We start from the raw sequence: 19,616 nt of genomic DNA, 5'->3' as shown, positions 1-19,616 counted from the left end.
ATGGCCTATGGACCATAGCAGTAGGTGGCAGGACCGGAGGAGCGGTGACCGGAAGACTGAACAAGATGACGCGGTCACTTACCAGGCCCCGGCCGGCGTGCGTTCTCCTGCGACGATCCTGCGGTCCTCCTGCATCTCTATGGTTGTACGCACGGGACGTCAGTGAGAGGCGGAGAAGCGAAGGACCGAAGGAGGATCGCGGGAGGATCGCAGGAGGACGCCGGGGAATGGTGAGTGACCGCCGGACATCCTTATGTCCCGAAAAGATTTTCGGGACACAGGGATGTCCGGGATAGGATTAGGAATACTTCTTTTTATGTGCCCGGGCCGGCTCCTGTGTGTGGCTGCAGGCGGGGGCCGACCAGAGCATATAAAAACTAATACTGTATACTAAAAACCAGGGGGCCTCCAGCTGTTGTGAAACTACAACTCCCAGCATGCCCGGACCGGCAAAGTCTGTCCGGGCAAGCTGGGAGTTGTAGTTTCACAACAGCTGGAGGCCCCCTGGTTTTTAGTATACAGTATTAGGTTTTATATGCACTGGCCGGCCCCCGCCTGCAGCCACACACAGGAGCCGGCCCGGGCACATAAAAAGAAGTATTCCTAATCCTATCCCGGAGAGCGCAACACCCCCCCCCCCCCCCCAGATGTTGCGGCCGGCCCCCCTGCACCCCCCACGAGTGCCTCTGCCATTGGCAGTGTTTGTAACTTGTGCTGTGGGCGGGCAGGGGAGGTGGTCATTATCGGCAGATTTTTAGTTGTTTCGTCATTTTGGCTGACTTATTCTTTGTCTGTATTGCACATACGGGGGAGTGGCTACCTCCATGTTGGCCGTGCACCCCACCCACCTCTATCAGGTGTATATAAGGTGTCTTGGATGTTCCAGACCCTGCCATGCTTACTGAACTGTTCACACAGAGGCATATTCACAGTGTAGGGTCCGTCCCAATGAGGCCACCTTATCGCGGTGGGACGGTCCAAGCTATTTGACCGCCGGCGGAGACAAATTTGCGAGCTAAGTGCCTCAGTATTTCATAGTTTCACATTTGCATCTATTACACCATAGCTGTATAGCTCTCCATGTTTTAACTGCATATTCATGTTTCACCTATATCTTTGTGCATATATATATATATATTTATTAGAGGTGCACCGAAATGGAAATTTCAGAACCGAAACCGAAATAAAAAAAAATGTCCAGCCGAAACCGAAAATGACTTCTCCCCGTCTTCTAGTAAAATGCAGCGCTCCGCTCATTAGATTCCCCCACATTAATAGGCAGCTCCCCCACAATAGTGGGCAGCTCCCCCACATTAGGTCAGCATTTCCCCCACAATATTAGGCAGCTCCCCCCAACAATATTAGGCAGTTCCCCCACAATATTAGGCAGCTCCGCCCCACATTAGGTCAGCAGTTCCCCCACAATATTAGGCAGCTCCCCACAACAATATTAGGCAGCTCCCCCCCCCCCCCATTTGTAGGCAGCTCCCCCCCCCCCCACATTTGTAGGCAGCTCCCCCCCCCACAATATTAGGCAGCTCCCCCCACAATATTAGGCAGCTCCCCCCACAATATTAGGCAGCTCCCCCCCACAATATTAGGCAGCTCCCCCCCACAATATTAGGCAGCTCCCCCCCCACAATATTAGGCAGCTCCCCCCCCCCACAATATTAGGCAGCCCCCCCCCCACAATATTAGGCAGCTCCCCCCCCCCACAATATTAGGCAGCTCCCCCCCCCCCCCCACAATATTAGGCAGCTCCCCCCCCCACAATATTAGGCAGTTCCCCCCCCCCGCAATATTAGGCAGCTCCCCCCCCCCACAATATTAGGCAGCTCCCCCCCCCCCCAAAATATTAGGCAGCTCCCCCCCCCCACAATATTAGGCAGCTCCCCCCCCCCACAATATTAGGCAGCTCCCCCCCCCCCACAATATTAGGCAGCTCCCCCCCCCCCCACAATATTAGGCAGCTCCCCCCCCCCACAATATTAGGCAGCTCCCCCCCCCCACAATATTAGGCAGCTCCCCCCCCCCACAATATTAGGCAGCTCCCCCCCCCCACAATATTAGGCAGCTCCCCCCCCCCCACAATATTAGGCAGCTCCCCCCCCCCACAATATTAGGCAGCTCCCCCCCCCACAATATTAGGCAGCTCCCCCCCCCACAATATTAGGCAGCTCCCCCCCAACAATATTAGGCAGCTCCCCCCCAACAATATTAGGCAGCTCCCCCCCAACAATATTAGGCAGCTCCCCCCCAACAATATTAGGCAGCTCCCCCCCACATTTGTAGGCAGCTGCCCCCCCACATTTGTAGGCAGCTGCCCCCCCCACATTTGTAGGCAGCTGCCCCCCAACAATATTAGGCAGCTGCCCCCCAACAATATTAGGCAGCTGCCCCCCAACAATATTAGGCAGCTCCCCCCCACCAATATTAGGCAGCTCCCCCCCCCCCCCCCGCATTTGTAGGCAGCTGCCCCCCAACAATATTAGGCAGCTCCCCCCACATTTGTAGGCAGCTGCCCCCCAACAATATTAGGCAGCTTCCCCCCACCCCACAGACATACAGCTTCCAGCCATATACAGTGTTTGGCTGGAGGCTGTATGTCTGTACTGCTGCCCCCACAGTGATCCGGTCACCGCTCCTCCGGCCCGGGGTCACATCTACTGCTATGGCCCATGGACCATAGCAGTAGGTGCCGGGACCGGAGAAGCGGTGACCGGAACACTGAAGAAGATGACGCGGTCACTTACTAGGCCCCGGCCGGCGTGCGTTCTCCTGCGATGATCCTGCGGTCCTCCTGCATCTCTATGGTTGTACGCACGGGACGTCACTGTGGTCCCGTGCGTACGACCATAGAGGCGGAGAAGCGAAGGACCGAAGGAGGATCGCAGGAGGACGCCGGGGAATGGTGAGTGACCGGCGGACATCCTTATGTCCCGAAAAGATTTTTCGGGACACAGGGATGTCCGGGATAGGATTAGGAATACTTCTTTTTATGTGCCCGGGCCGGCTCCCGCGTGTGGCTGCAGGCGGGGGCCGACCAGAGCATGTAAAAACTAAGACTGTATACTAAAAACCAGGGGGCCTCCAGCTGTTGTGAAACTACAACTCCCAGCATGCCCGGACAGACTTTGCCGGTCCAGGCATGCTGGGAGTTGTAGTTTCACAACAGCTGGAGGCCCCCTGGTTTTTAGTATACAGTATTAGTTTTTATATGCTCTGGTCGGCCCCCGCCTGCAGCCACACACGGGAGCCGGCCCGGGCACATAAAAAGAAGTATTCCTATCCCGGAGAGCGCGCCCCCCAGATGTTGCGCCCGGCCCCCCTGCACCCCCCACGAGTGCCTCTGCCACTGGCAGTGTTTGCAACTTGTGCTGTGGGCGGGCAGGGGAGGTGGTCATTATCGGCACATTTTTTTTTTTTTTGTTTCGGCATTTCCCCGAAACAGCTATTTTCGGCCGATATGTATCGGCCGCCGATATATCGGTGCATCCCATATACTCAGGTTCACTGGGAAGCTCTGTCTGGTAGACGAAGCAATTTCCATTGAAATATTCTATTAGGAGTTTGCTACTTAAGCAAGTTTTACAAATATACTTTGTATTAAAATGCTCTTTTATAGACAAAAACAGGAACTAGGGAGGTGCCTGGGACTGATCACCATGTACGTACTACTACTAGATGAATAGCATCATGGTGTTTGTGTTCTCCTGTGATTTACTGAGAAGGCCCAAAAAATTGCCTGATGTTGGATGATGCACAGTGTGGTACCTTCTAGGCATCTACATTACATAATGTATTCTCGTTCCGTGTCCGAGTAAACATGGAGTGCAAAGAAAAAATGCCAGTTGCATCCATCCAGCTTCCTAAAAGATAATGCCATATAATAGATAAGGGGTCATACAAAATTGCCATACATAAAAATTCTAATAACAGTGCTATGCAATGCCTAAAAAATACTGCAATACAGATAATAAAGTGTTACTGTCACTTTAGAGATCCTTAAAAAGTACCTGTCACCAAATAAACATTTCTAAACTAACTCAGGCTATGTTCCCTAACTACTCCTAACACCCCTCCAGCCCTTTAAAAAAAGAAATCAAAGCTTTAAAAAGCTGTGTATCAATATCCCAGCAGGAGAAAGTGGGTGTTTCCCAAAAGGCATGACATCACTGAAGCCTGCTGGGAGACCACTTCTGCCCTCTCATCGTTACAGTGCTGTGATGAATAGAAGACATCAGGCTCTGTACATCTTTCAATGAGGCTCTATGCATGTTTCAGTGAGGCTCTTTGCAGCATTCAGTGAGGTTCTGTGCAGCTGTCAATCAAGCTCAGTGCAGAGAAACATTTCCTGAGTTTGGTCTCCTGCCAGGCCGGGAGGAGACCAAATTCACTGTATTAAGTGTGGTAGGGAACAGAACAGAGCCACCTAGTGGCTGTTTTTTTTTCTATTACATTTTAAACATATTTATGATGATAATTTTAAAAGAAAGTGAATGGGAAAGTGTCTCCTAATTACACAAGGAACACTTTATTAAAAGTTTTTTATTTGGTGACAGGTACTCTTTAACAATCCCTAGACCAAAACCGATAAAAATGTTCTTTTAAAGTGACAGTGCCCATTTCTGGTGGCTGCCAGTCATAGCTGCCAGACCAGCTCTTTTGCTGTACTGTGCATTATATGCTGGCCCTGATTGAACCATAATTTTTGCCCGATACCACAATGCAGCTACCATTACTAAACTGGCTGTATCAAGAAAACATAGCTAAGAATGAAATATTAAACTAAATAACTAAAGAAAAAAATTAGCTTTTCCTTTTATAGAAGTTATTTCAATATGAAGTTGGCGTTAGTCCACATATTCATTTATTTTGTTTACTCTTATATTTTTCACATAGTACGCCGATAATGGACGGAAACTTTTGGAACTTCGAACAGAAATAGTAGAAATGGTAAGTACTGTGCTGCATTTCTTCATGTGAGCAGTAGGACATTTATATTGCCTGTATACAGAATACAAGTTTGCTTGTGACAACTGGGTTAAAAGACAAGTACACCCCTCCATATAGCTCTGTGGGAGAGCCGTTCAGCTATCTTCGGCTCTCCCATAGAACTATATAGAGTGGGCAAGGCGGCCCCCGCTTGATGCAGGGGTCATGACGTGACACTGTATAGGAGAGCCGGGGATCTAAAGAGGTGATCGAAGGGGGCCCAGTGTTCTGGACCCCCTGCGATCTAAAGCTTATCTCCCTTATCCTTCAAATAGGTGATACATTTTTTTTTTATATATATACATGATTCTTGTCCTTTAAGGCAGCACAGCTAATGTCCCCCAATACATTATTGTGGAGATTTATCAAAACCTGTGTAGATGAAGAGTGGTGACGTTGTCCGTAGCAACCAATAAGAATGTGTCTTTCTTTTTTCAGTGGCCCTTTTGAAAATAAGAGGCAGTTGTTTCCTTTACACAGGCTTTGATAAATCTTTTCCTATGTCTTTATACCAGGGGTGTTGCTACAGTGGGGGATCAAAAGTTTGGGCAACCCATGTAAAAATTTGTATTAATGTGCATAAAGAAGCCAAGGAAAGATGGAAAAATCTCCAAAAGGCATCAAATTACAGATTAGACATTCTTATAATATGGCAACAAAAGTTAGATTGTATTTCCATCATTTACACTTTCAAAATAACAGAAAACAAAAAAATGTTGTCTGCAAAAGTTTGGGCACCCTGCAGAATTTATAGCATGCACTGCCCCCTTTGCAAAGCTGAGACCTGCCAGTGTCATGGATTGTTCTGAATCATCACCTGGGAAGACCAGGGGATGTCAATCTCAAAGGTTTTAAATGCCCAGACTCATCTGACCTTGCCCCAACAATCAGCACCATGGGTTCTTCTAAGCAGTTGTCTAGAAATCTGAAACTGAAAATAGTCGACGCTCACAAAGCTGGAGAAGGCTATAAGACGATAGAAAAACATTTTCAGATATCATTATCCTCTGTTCGAAATGTAATTAAGAAATGGCAGTCAGCAGGAACAGTGGAAGTTAAAGCAAGATCTGGAAGACCAAGAAAAATATCAGACAGAACAGTTTGCAGGATTGTGATAAAAAACTATTCAAAACCAACGTTTGACTGCACAATCCCTCCAGAAAGATCTGGAAGTCACTGGAGTTGTGGTACACTATTCCACTATAAAGAGATACTTGTACAAATATGGTTTTCATGGAAGAGTCATCAGAAGAAAACCTCTTCTACGTCCTCACCACAAAAATCAGCGTTTGAACTTTGCAAATGAACATATAGACAAGCCTGATGCATTTGGAAACAAGTTCTGTGGACCGATGACGTTAAAATTGTACTTTTTGGCTGGAATGAGCAAAGGTACGTTTGGAGAAGGGGAACAGAGGAACCTCTGTCCAACTGTTAAGCATGGGGGTGGATCAATCATGCTTTGGGGTTGTATTGCAGCCAGTGGCACAGGGAACATCTCACGAGCAGAAGGAAAAATGGATTCAATAAAATTTCAGCAAATTTTGGATGCTAACTTGATTCCATCTGTGTGAAAAAGCTGAAGTTAAAGAGAGGATGGCTTCTACAAATGGATAATGATCCTAAACACACCTCGAAATCCACGGGGGATTACATCAAGAGGCGTAAACTGAAGATTTTGCCATGGCCTTCAGAATCTCCTGACCTCAACATAATTGAAAATCTATGGATAGACCTTAAAAGAGCAGTGCGTGACAGACAGCCCCGAAATCTCAAAGAACTGGAAGACTTTTGTAAGGAAGAATGGGCAATGATGCCTCAAACAAGAATTGAAAGACTCTTGGCTGGCTACAAAAAGCATTTACAAGCTGTGATACTTGCCAAAGGGGGCAGTACAAGATATTAACTCTGCAGGGTGCCCAAACTTTTGCAGACGCCATTTTTTTTTCTGTTATTTTGAAAGTGTAAATTATGGAAATAAAATCTAACTTTTGTTGACATATTATAAGAATTTCTAATCTGTAATTTGATGCCTTTTGCAGATTTCTCCATCTTTACTTGGCTTCTTTATGCACATTAATACAAATTTGTACCTGGGGTGCCAAAACTTTTGATCCCCACTGTAGGTCTCCAAAATACCCAGCACTAGAGCCCATAGCCCCAGCCATGCCCCTAACCACACCCTCTGCCATGCCTCAAACCACAGCCTCTGCCATGCCTCAAACCACAGCCTCAGCCATGCCTCAAACCACAGCCTCAGCCATGCCCAAGCACACCCAGCCTCCTCTTTCAGTATTCTCACTAATACCAGTGAGCAACCGTACAGTGCAGCACACCTAGCACTATCAGATCTCAGAATGAACATACAACCTGTACATACTTGGGGAGCACTTACATGCTGAGAACTGAGTATATGTGGAATAATGCCACACCATGACCACTAACATTACCACCACATAGTCACTGGATAATACAGTCCTTGGCGCATGTGGTGCATTCACTTCCAGGCTGTGCAACAGAGAGGTGGTAACTATAAAAGCAAGTACAATAAGTGATTGTGTGAGCTAGTGATCGTGTGAAGTATAAAAGTAAGGGGGACTTAAAATTAAGGGACTTTAAATTCAGGTGGTTTAATTGAAATATTTGCTTTTGTTTTTTACTGCATATTTTTAAAATCTCCAAAACCAAGATGGCCTCCATGTTGGAAAATGCAGTCCAGTGTACATCTTGCACGATGTATGCAATCCTTTAACAGCAGATTAAGTGCATATTGTTGTGCAAGATGTGTGCGAGTTGTTCATTTGGAAGCCCAGATCCTGGATCTAGAGGAGAAACTGGCATTAGGGAGGTAAACAAGTGGCTCAGAAGCTGGTGTAGTAAGGAGGGGTTTGGGTTCATGGAGAACTGGGCCGACTTCTGTCAGATACCGGTTCTACCGTGGGGAAGGGCTGCACCTCAATGGGGAGGGTGCAGCTGTGCTTGGGGAGAAGATGGCCAGAAGGATGGAGGAGTGTTTAAGCTAGGGACTGGGGGAAGGGAACCTACAACATAGGGGGGACTTATTAATGTACTTGGGGGTGGAGCGGAGGGAGGGGTTAGAATAGTTAATAGGGATAGGCTTCCTAGGGAAAAAACATACACCTTTGAATTGCATGTTGACTAATGCCAAAAGTCTAACCAATAAAACTGGCGAACTGGAGTTGATAATGTCTGAGGAGAATTATGGATGTAGTGAGAATGACCTTAAGGTAGGCGCTCAGAAGTCCATAGAATTTCACAGCCAGATCATGGAAGTGAGTTAAGTTCAAGCTTTTTGTTCATAGCATTAATATCGCGTTTCGGGGTCAGCATACCCCTTCTTCAGATTGACAGATTTTTCATGAGGAGAATTATGACATAGTGAGTATAACCGAGACATGGTTGGATGATAGCTATGACTGGGCGGTCAACATAGAGTTATAGTCTATTCAGGAAGGATCGGACAAAATGTAAAGGGGAAGGAGTTTTTTTTGTAAAGTCCAGTCTGAAGGCCGCACTGCAGGAGGATACACGGGAGGGAAACGATAATGTGGAGTCATTATGCATAGATTGCAGGTGTCATCCGAGAGGGACCCCAGGGCCCCTGAGCTCACTTTTTGGGTAGCCATGACTCTCTGGGGTTTTGGAGAGAGGAGTTGGTTATGACTGACAGATGAGAGCACAGAGGGCAGTGGTGGGGGAAGGACAGGTGGCACAGTCCAGGTCACTGCAGGTGTGGGAATAGCTGATTCCCCACTTGATTGTGTAGGTGGAGGGAAGTGCAGCCAGCAGGAGGAGCAGTGGAGGGACATAAGGACCCACGCACAACTGAGGCCCAAGATGGTGCTTCCCCACCCAAGGGGAAACAGGAGACTGAAGGGTCCCTGGAGGAAAGCTGGTGGCAGGCAACTGAGGGGGGGACCCCTCCCGGCAGCAAGACAGGAGATCCACTCACCACAAGTTCCTGTGGAGCAGGGGAGGAGGCATGGTCTGCAGCCGAAGTGGGAGTCACTGCAGAGGCCTCCAGGCGCACGGCCGGGGAGCAGCCTGGAGAAGGAGAGGTGAGTCGCCACAGAGGTGAGTGGTAGCAGGAGCTGAGCAGTCTGCCGATCCTCCGCCACAGATTGTGGTGCGCGGCTCAGGTTAGAAGCGTTGTGGGAGGTGGTGCCCAAGGAACGGGAGCGGAGGCCCTGAGCAATGGCGGCGGCACACCTCGCGAAAGGCGGCGGGGCCAGCAGCAGAAAGCGTGAGATGCCTCCAGGGGGGGTTGAAGCAGGTGAGAGCTTCTTGCGGCGTCTAGCAGTTCTCTCCATCGATAGGTGCTGGGTCACCTGCTAAAATTGCTTATGTGGCGGCCTCAGGGAGTGGGAGCTGTTTCAATGTGTAGCCAATATTCTTCGTCTCGCCGCGCCCCCAAATTGTTTGAGGGTTTTTAAGAGATGCTATTTTTGAGTATCTTGATAATATTAAATGTATGAACCTATATCAGCATGGGTTTATGAGGGATCAGTCCTGTCAAACTAACCTGATCAGCTTTTATGAGGAGGTGAGCTCTAGACTGGACCAGGGGGAATTGCTGGATGTTGTATATCTTGATTTTTCCAAAGAATTTGATACGGTGCCACATAAAAGGTACATCAAATTAGAAGGATTGGGCTGGGGGAAAATGTGTGCAAGTGGGTAAGTAACTGGCTCAGTGATAGGATACAGAGGGTGGCTATTAATGGTACTTATTCTGATTGGGTGACTGTTACTAGTGGGGTACCACAGGAGTCAGTCTTGGGTCCTATTCTATTTAATATATTCATTAAGTACCTTGTAGAGGGGTTGAATAGTAAAGTAGCAAAAATAATTTACCAGTGTCATGCAGCTGCTGCCAAGGCAAATAAAATCATGGGGTGCTTCAATAGGGGCATAGATGCCAACGACAAGGAAATAATTCTACCGCTGTGCAAATCACTAGTCAGACCACACATAAACTGTGTACAGTACTGGGCACCAGTGTACAAGAAATATATAGTGGAGCTGGAGAGGGTTCAAAGACAGGCAACCAGGGTAATACAGGGAATGGGAGGGCTACAGTACCCAGAAAGATTATCAGAATTAGGGTTATTTAGTTAAGAAAAAAGGCTTAGTGGAGACCTAATAACTATGTATAAATATATCAGGGGACAGTAGAGAGATCTCTCCCATGATCTATTTATACCCAGGACTGCATCTATAACTAGGGGGCATCCTCTACGTCTAGAGGAAAGAAGGTTTCTACACCAGCACAGATGGGGGTTCTTTACTGTAAGAGCAGTGAGACTGTGGAATTCTCTGCCAGAGGATGTGGTCATGGTCAACTTGGTAAAAGAGTTCAAAAGGGGCCTGGATGCATTTTTTGGAGAATAATAACATTACAGGTTATGGATACTAGATTTATAGGGACAGAAGGTTGATCCACAGATTTATTCTGACTGCCATATTTGGAGTTGTGAAGGAATTTTTACCTCTAGTATGAGTTTTTTTTTTTTCTTTTTTTTTTTTTTGCCTTCCTCTGGATCAACTCAGTAGGGACTCATTAGGGATATAGGTTGAACTTGATGGACTCTGGTCTTTTTTCAACCTTATGAACTATGTTACTATGTTGGCCATCTTGAAGTGTTCTCATGGCCATGACTTATTTCCACAGAATCTGCCAGACAAATATTTTGTTTGCTCGCGCCAATACCATCCTCCCTTTTATAGAAACTTCCCGTGTGTATTGCCCACTGTTTGTCCATACATTGGTAGATATTCCCCTCTGTGCCCCTATATAATATCCGGTCCTCAATGTGCCACCAGATAAAAAGTAGTGCTCTGTGCCCCCATGTAGTAGCTAGACCCCCACAGTGTGTCCCTATATAGTAGCTAGGCCCCCACACTGTGACCCTATATAGTACAGCCCTATCTGTGCACCTATTCAGTACAGAACCCCCCCCCCCCCCCCTATAAAATGATGAAACATTCTTCTGGGCTTTCTGACTTATAACTACATATAGAATTTTATATGCACAACGATAAAAGGGTACATGCACACTGACCAATGTCATGGAAAGTCTTTAGCGGAATAGATTACCAGCAAAGTAGATGTGTTCTTGTCATCTGTACACCGTGGAAAATATCCATATAAAATTTTTTTTTTTTTATAAACAAACTGTGGTGCAGATTTTACAGTCTGTGGGATGTAAATATATTTTGTAGCTTTGTCACATATTTTTCCCATTGAAAGCAATGGGCAAGGTAAAATCCACATGTGGCTTTTTCTTGTGGATTTGCTGTGGAAGATGTCAAATGAATCTAGTTTGTGTTCATCCGAACACTGAAGCTTTCAGGGGTTCTCAACCAAGGGTATGTGTACCCCTAGGGGTACGCCAAGGGTTATGCGGGGGTACAGCAGTTAGCTGACAAATACCGGCCATGCATTGGCCAGTATTTGTCAGCGTAGAGCGGGAATTGGTTGCCGCAGCAGCTCACTATATCGTACCGTGGCTAGAGCTGCGGTCGTGGCCACTTTACATGAGTTGCAGTGGCTGCCGGGCCTGATGCGTGACATCCCTGACGTTGCCGGCACTGCGCAGAAGGACGTGACCCATCAGTGCGGCCCTCCGACTCCCACCGAACAGGATAGACACAGGCCTGGTAAGCATGTTAAACTAGGTGTAACACCGCAGTATGGGTGGGTGTTATTGTATGTATCTCATATATTGGCCCAGGGGATCGGAGGGGGAATAATGGCACAAGGGAATTAAGTTGGGGGGGGGGGGAATAATGGCAAAAGGGTATTAGCGGGAGGGGGGAATAATGGCACAAGGGGATTAGGATGGAGGGGGGAATAATGGCACAAGGGGATTAAGTAGCGCATTAGAAAGATAAGCTCACTCCATTATGAAATTAAGTACTTTTATGACTTACTTTGTCTGCGGGTCCCCATTGCACGTAAGTTCCGTGCAAATGTACTCACGAGGGGTACCCGCGGACGTATTTTCACCCTTTGGGGGTACAGTCACGAAAAAGGTTGAGAACTACTGTCTTGACCGCTTAAGGACACTGGGCGTATCCATAAGCCCCCGTTTCAAAGTCCTTAAGGACTGGGGGTGTATGGGTACGACTGGGGTGACTGCAAATATATATGTCCAAGACAGCCCCATTCACCCTTACCCAGCAGGAGTGACGCCATGGGTGCCGCCTCACGATCATTTAATTGATCATGGCAGTGATCGGGGCCGGCAGGGGTCTCCTACCTTTCCCGGGTCCAGCGGGGGTCCCCTCTGGTGCAGTGGCGGTGACAGGAGCAGCAGGATCGGTGGCAGCAGCGGCGGCGGTCCCGGCGGCAGGATACAGCAGGAGGTGAGGCCTGTTCACCTCCTGCTGTTGCTTAGCAACAACTCTCAGCATGCAAAGCCAAAGGGCATGCTGGGAGTTGTAGTTTTGCAACAGCTGTAGTTCCAACTGCAACTCCCAGCATGCTCTTTGGTAGTCTGTGCATGTTGGGAGTTGTAGTTATGAAACAGCTGGAGGCAATTTTTTTCTATGAAAAAGTGTGCATCCAGCTATTGCATAACTACAACTCCCAACATGCACAGACTACAAAAGGGCGTGCTGGGAGTTGAAGCAGTGTGCCTCCAGCTGTTGCAAAACTACAACTCTTAGCATGCCCTTCGACTGTCAATGCATGCTGATTGTTAGTTTTGTAACAGCTGGAGACACATTGGTTGCGAAACAGAGTTTGTTACCTAACTCAGTGTTTTGCAACCGTTGTGCCTTCACTGTTGCAAAAATACAACTCCCAGCATGCACTGAGAGATTGTACATGCTGGGAGTTCTAGTTTTGCAACAGCTGGAGGCACACTGGTTGCGAAACACCGAGTTAAGTAATGAACTCTGTTTCGCAACCAATGTGCCTCCAGCTGTTGCATAACTACAACTCCAAGCATGCATGGTCTGTCAGTGCATGCTGGGAGTTGTAGTTTTGGAACAACTGAAGGTCCCTCCCCTCCCCCATGGAATGTACAGGGTACATTCACACAGGCGCATTTACAGCGAGTTTTCTGCTGCAAGTTTGAGATGTGGAAAATTTTCCACCGCAGCTCAAACTCCTGGCGAGAAACTTACTGTAAACCCACCTGTGTGAATGTACCCTAAAAACACTACACTACACCTACACAAAATAAAAAGTAAAACACTACATATACCCCTACACAGTCCCTCCCCCAAATAAAAAAAAAAAGTCTTGCACGGCACTGTTTCCAAAATGGAGCCTCCAGCTGTTGAAAAACAAATCCCAGAATTGCTGGACAGCCATGCTGGGAGTTTGCAACAGCTGGAGACACCCCGTTTAGGAAACCCTGCCATAGGGTATTTTTGTGGTGGATTAAAATCCCGAATTTAGGCCTCAAATGCGCATGGCACTCTCTTGCTTTGGAGCCCTGTCGTATTTCAAGGAAACAGTTTAGGGCCACATATGGGTATCTCCGTACTCTGGAGAAATTGTGTTACAAATTTTGGGGGCTTTTTCTCCTTTTACCCCTTATGAAAAGGTAAAGTTGGGGTCTACACCAGCATGTTAGTGGAAAAAAAAAATTTTTACACGAACATGCTGGTGTTGCCCCATACTTTTAATTTTCACAAGCTGTAAAAGGGAAAAAAAAAAAAAAAAAATTTGTAACAAAATTTCTCCTGAGTACAGAACTACCTCATATGTGGGTGTTAAGTGCTCTGCAGGCGCACAACATGGCTCAGGAGTGAGCGTGCCATGTACATTTGAGGTCTAAATTGGTGATTTGCACAGGGATGGCTGATTTTACAGCAGTTCTGACATAAACGCAAAACAGTAAATACCCAGATGTGACCCCAATTTGGAAACTACACCCCTCACGGAATGTAACAAGGGGTATAGTGAGCCTTAACACCCCACAGGTGTTTGACAAATTTTCATTAAAGTTGGATGTGAAAATGAAGAAGACATTTTTTTTTTTTCCACTAAAATGCTGGGTAGGTTACCCTACATTTTCACAAGGGAGAATAGGAAAGAAAAAATTTAAATTTGTAGCTCCATTTCTTCTGAGTAAGAATATACCCCATATGTGGATGTAAAGTGCTCTGCAGGCGAACTACAATGCTCAGAAGAGAAGGAGCGCCATTGGACTTTTGGAGAGTGTCCGAAATTGTAGGCCATGTGTGTTTGCAAAGCCCCCATAGTGCCAGAACAATGGACTCCCCCACATGTGATCCCATTTAGGAAACTGCACCCCTCACAGAATGTAATAAGGGATACAGTGAGCATTTACACCCCACAGCTGTCTGACAGATTTTCCGAACAGTGGTCCGTGAAAATGAAAAATAAATTTTTTTATTTGCTCAGCCCACTGTTCCAAAGATCTGTCAAATGCCAGTGGGGTGTAAATGTTCACTGCACCCCTTATTAAATTCTGTGAGGGGTGTAGTTTCCAAAATAGGGTCACGTGGGGGGGGGGTCCACTGTTCTGGCACCATGGGGAGTAAACGCACATGACCCCTGACTTCCATTCCAAACAAATTTTCTTTCCAAAAGCACAATGGCACTTCTCCTCTTATGAGCATTGTAGTGTGCCCTCAGTGCACTTGATGTCCACACATGGGGTATTTCTATACTCAGAAGAGATGGGGTTACACATTTTGGGGGGCATTTTCTCCTGTAACCCCTTGTAAAAAAAAAAATTTAATTTGGGAGCAAACCAGCATTTTAGTGAAGAAGATAGAAAATTTCATTTACACATCTGATTTTAACAAAACGTCGTCACACACCTGTGGGGTGTTAAGGCTCACCGGATTCCTTGTTACGTTCCTTGAGGGGTGTAGCTTCCAAAATAGTATGCCATGTTTTTGTTTGGTTTTGTTTTTTTGCTGTTCTGGCACCATGGGGGCTTCCTAAATGTGATATGCCCCCCCCCCAAAAACCATTTCAGAAAAACTCACTCTCCAAAATCTCATTGTCGCTCCTTCCCTGAGCCTTGTAGTTCATCCACAGAGCACTTCACATCCACATATGAGGTATTTCCTTACTCGAGTTACAAATTTTGGGGTCTTTTTCTCCTTTTACCCCTTGTAAAATAAAAAAAAAACTGGGTCTAAAAGAACATGCGAGTGTAAAAAATGAAGATTTTGAATTTTCTCCTTCATGTTACTGCTATTCCTGTGAAACACCTAAAGGGTTAACTCACTTTCTGAATGTCATTTTGAATACTTTGGGATGTGCAGTGTTTATAATGGGGTCATTTACGGGGTATTTCTAATATGAAGACCCCTCAAATCAACTTCAAAACTGAACTGGTCCCTGAAAAATTCTGATTTTGAAAATGTTGTGAAAAATTGGAAAATTGATGCTGAACTTTGAAGCCCCCCTGGTGTCTTCCAGAAGTAAAAACTTGTCAACTTAATGATGCAAATATAAAGTAGACATATTGTGTATGTGAATCAATATATAATTTATTTGGAATATCCATTTTCCTTGCAAGCGGAGAGTTTCAAAGTAAGAAAAAATGCCAAATTTCTAAATTTTCATGAAGAAAGGATGCAAGTAACGACGAAAATTTATCACTGTTAAAGTAGAATATGTCACGAAAAAACAATCTCTGAATCAGAATAATCTGTAAAAGCATGCCAGAGTTATTAATGCATAAAATGATGTGATCAGAATTGCAAAAAGGGCTCAGTCCTTAAGAGGTTAAAGGTGTACTCCGGTGGAAATCTAAAAATTTTTTTTTTTTTTTTTTTTTTTTAACTGGTGCCAGAAAGTTAAACAGATTTGTAAATGACTTCTATTAAAAAAATATTTACTCTTCCAGTACTTTTTTAGCAGCTGTATGCTACAGAGGAAATTATTTCCTTTTTGAATTTTTTGTCTTGTCCACAGTGCTCTCTGCTGACACCTGATGCCCGCATCAGGAACTGTCCAGAGCAGGAGAAAATTCCCATTGCAAACCTATGCTGCTCTGGACAGTTCCTGACACGGACAGAGGTGTCAGCAGAGAGCACTATGGACAACACAAAAAATAAATTTTTATAGCTGCTAAAAAGTACTGTAAGTCGTAAAGATTTGTTAATAGAAGGCATGTACAAATCTGTTTAACTTTCTGGCATTAGTTGATTTAAACTTTAAAAAATTCCACCGGAGTACCCCTTTAAAGTATGCATCCCCTTTCTGCAATAATAACATAACCCTTTAAAGGATTTTCAGATTTAACTTTAAAAAAAATAAAAAAAATCTGCTGCCTGCTAGGGCTATGAAGTAATTATCTATACTGTACTCTCCTCTCCCAGCTTAGTGACAGTGCACTGGTCCCTCTGTTTACTTATCCTGGTGATGCATTGTCCCTTCTCTTGGCTGCAGTGTGTTCAGAACATCTTCGTGAGAAAGAAAACAGAGACCAGGAGAGACTGAAGTGCAGGCAAACTGAGTACATTATGTTCTTTTATAGCCTTAGCAGGCTATGGTTAGTTTTTTACTTACTATTAGAGATGAGCGAACTTACAGTAAATTCGATTTGTCACGAACTTCTCGGCTCGGCAGTTGATGACTTTTCCTGCATAAATTAGTTCAGCTTTCCGGTGCTCTGGTGGGCTGGAAAAGGTGGATACAGTCCTAGAGACTCTTTCCTAGGAATGTATCCACCTTTTCCAGCCCACCGGAGCACCTGAAGGCTGAACTAATTTACGCAGGAAAAGTCCAACTGTCGAGCCGAGAAGTTCGTGACGAATCGAATTTACTGTAAGTTCGCTCATCTCTACTTGCTATGATTAAGCCAGTTTTCATTTATTTTTCTCATTTTATCTTCTCCCATCAAAAGGCACTTAATGGTCCTATTTAATGTAGCATAAGACAGCGAAAAACATAGAAATTCAGACATTTTGAATTTTTTTTTTTTTAAACAAGGTTTACTGTCTGGGATAAATATTGTGATATATTTTATTACTTTTGACATGTCCAGACATGGTGGTATTAATAAAAGGTTTGCTCTTTGTATTCATATATTTGTACATATTTAAAGAGTAGCTTCCACCATCTGTATTTTTTTTTTCTGTCCCTACCTATTGCTAAACTATCCCTAAACCCCTCCCTGCCTTTAAAAAAATGTTTGCTACCTTATAAATGTCTTCAAAGCCAAATTGTAGACTAAAATATAACTTTTATTAGATTCAGATTAAAACCATGCCTCTCGTAGGCTACCATCAAACAATATTTTCAACACCAAAAAAAGGGGGGGGGGGGGGTGCTCAAAAAAGAAAAAATTTGACCAATACCACAAGATAATTATACTAGGTATCGCTTCTGACTATCACTTACCCTATCCCCTTGACTCACTTCCGGTAGTCCGGACATTAACAAGTTGGTTCTTGCGTATCTAACACACTGCCGGAGATAGCGAACCCATTGCATAGCAACTATACTAACAGCGGTGACGTTTACCACGTCACTTCCGATACGAACCAGCTTGTCTCCAGGTATAAACACAGTTGTAAGCGGCGAACCTGTTGCTTTGCAACGATATAAACAGTAATGACGGCTAGACATCACTTCCGGCATTACAGACATGATGCACTTTTTGGTCACATGGTAATCGGATGTGACGTAGATCACATCCGACACTCGTGAGAATATGCGGGTCACAGGCGGTGAATGAACAGCAGGTATGTGCGTTCCAGCTAGTATTTAAACCAGCGCTCACCGGGTCTCGTCAGCCGCATTCCCATCAAGACCATCAGTAATGATCATGGCGTGCTCACCGCATCCAGCTCCTACCAGTCTCCTGATGACCTGAGCAAGGAAACGCGTTGAGACAATAATATCTGTATATCTAACAGCTAAGTATCGCTTCACTTATGACATCCATGGGAACTTTTTTTTTTTTTTTTTTTAAGTTTTGATGTTTTTTCATTTATATGAACTGATATAAATTTGCAGACCTGCTAATAATGTGCTCGATACAGTGACATGAATATCCCTGTATTTTGATAGCTAAATATCTAGCCACTGATGAAATCTTTTGTGATCTTTAAAGCTTTGATCCTGGATTGTAAAAATTTTCTATTATCAGTAAAAAATTTTCACTGGTTATATTATCTGATAAATAAAATAAATAAGTATACTACCTAAGGATTATTCACTGTATATATTAGGTGGGTGATTTAATACAGATATTATCATTTGAGATATTGTTCTCCTATCTGTTTCCATTATGGGAACTTGTTAACTGTGTATATGATCTATAGGTATAAATAGGGTTTTGCCCACCTAGTGAGTTAGTATATACTATTAGCAAGTAAGTCAGTTCACTGTAGGGACACCTAGTGAGACTAGACTAGGTTCCAGAGCGGGGCCATCCTTATCAGGACGCTAACTCCACCTAGGGCAGGCTATTAGAAAAAGGGATATTGTAGGGCATATCAGGCTCCCGATCCCGCCCTGCCTGTTGTCCCCTACCTATCACTCCCTGAGTCAAGGGGATAGGGTAAGTGATAGAAGCGATACCTAGTATAATTATCTTGTAGTATTGGTCACATTTTTTTCTTTTTTGAGCACCCCCCCCCCCCCTTTTTTTGGTGTTGAAAATATTGTTTGATGGCAGCCTACGAGAGGCATGGTTTTAATCTGAATCTAATAAGTTATATTTTAGTCTACAATTTGGCTTTGAAGAAATTTGGTGGTAGACTATTAGTACCCGGATTTTTGATTTACCTTATAAATGTCTCATCTTCTATTCTTCTCCCTAACTCTACCGGAAGCAGACTTCCCCAGCAGGCGCAACGTCACTGAAGCCTGCTGGGTGCCGACTTCCACCCTCACTTCATCTATGCTGCGCTCCTATTCGGAGTGCGCATAGATGGTCAGCGAATCACATGGCAGTCTGCTCTGGGGTCTCCTCCTCCCTGTTTAGCAGTGTAGTGTTATCCAGGGAGGAGGAGTAAATGAGTATCGCTCACCTGCCTTGCTCACCGCCGAGACCCGGAACCGAAACAAAGTACGGGTAAGTGAAAGAAGATCTCACTTACCTGTACAGGACATGTACAGTCCTGGAGCATCAGCGCAGCACTGAGATTCAGTGCCGCGCTGCCTCCAGACTATACATGGGGGGGCAGGCAGCTGCGAGGCCAGGCAGCCAATGAGCTGCAGCCCCGGCATTCACATTGCTCGCTCCCGCCTGTCTGATTGGCCAGCGCAGCCAGAATTAATTAGGACCAATTGCCCGGCTGGCATCGGTCCGATTGCCAGGCTGCAGCCGGCCACTAGGAGGGAGACCCCTAGTGGCCGGTTTTCAAATGTAAAATACACCATGAAAATAAAAAAAAATTAAACTATATTAGAGATATGTTGTAGTACATAAGTACTACAGCACATCAAAAAAAAAGTTGGTGACAGTGTCCATTTAAATGCTAAATGGGGGAAAAACAGTAGACTACCCTATGAAACTATGACACACTCCAATTACACCTCATGGGGACTTCCTCTCTCTAACTCTTAAGATGCCACAGTCACTACTGACAGAGGCGTCTGAGAAGGTAAATGGCCAGGATCAGAGTTTTCTCCAATCTTGACAACTGGA

At 45.3% G+C, this 19,616-nt stretch overlaps 1 protein-coding gene across 1 annotated transcript in view; it reads left to right on the top strand.

The window, feature by feature from the left end:
* Positions 1-19,616, top strand: part of MCUR1 (mitochondrial calcium uniporter regulator 1) — a 64,758-nt gene that overhangs the window by 29,525 nt on the left and 15,617 nt on the right. Inside the window, exon 8 of the mRNA XM_056521206.1 lies at positions 4,903-4,956. Within this exon, the coding sequence (XP_056377181.1) occupies positions 4,903-4,956 (54 nt within the window). The remainder of the gene's footprint in view (positions 1-4,902; positions 4,957-19,616) is intronic.

Source organism: Hyla sarda, chromosome 5, assembly GCF_029499605.1.
Source record: "Hyla sarda isolate aHylSar1 chromosome 5, aHylSar1.hap1, whole genome shotgun sequence".
Classification (NCBI taxonomy): domain Eukaryota; kingdom Metazoa; phylum Chordata; class Amphibia; order Anura; family Hylidae; genus Hyla; species Hyla sarda.
This window is presented reverse-complemented; position numbering and strand designations above follow the sequence as displayed.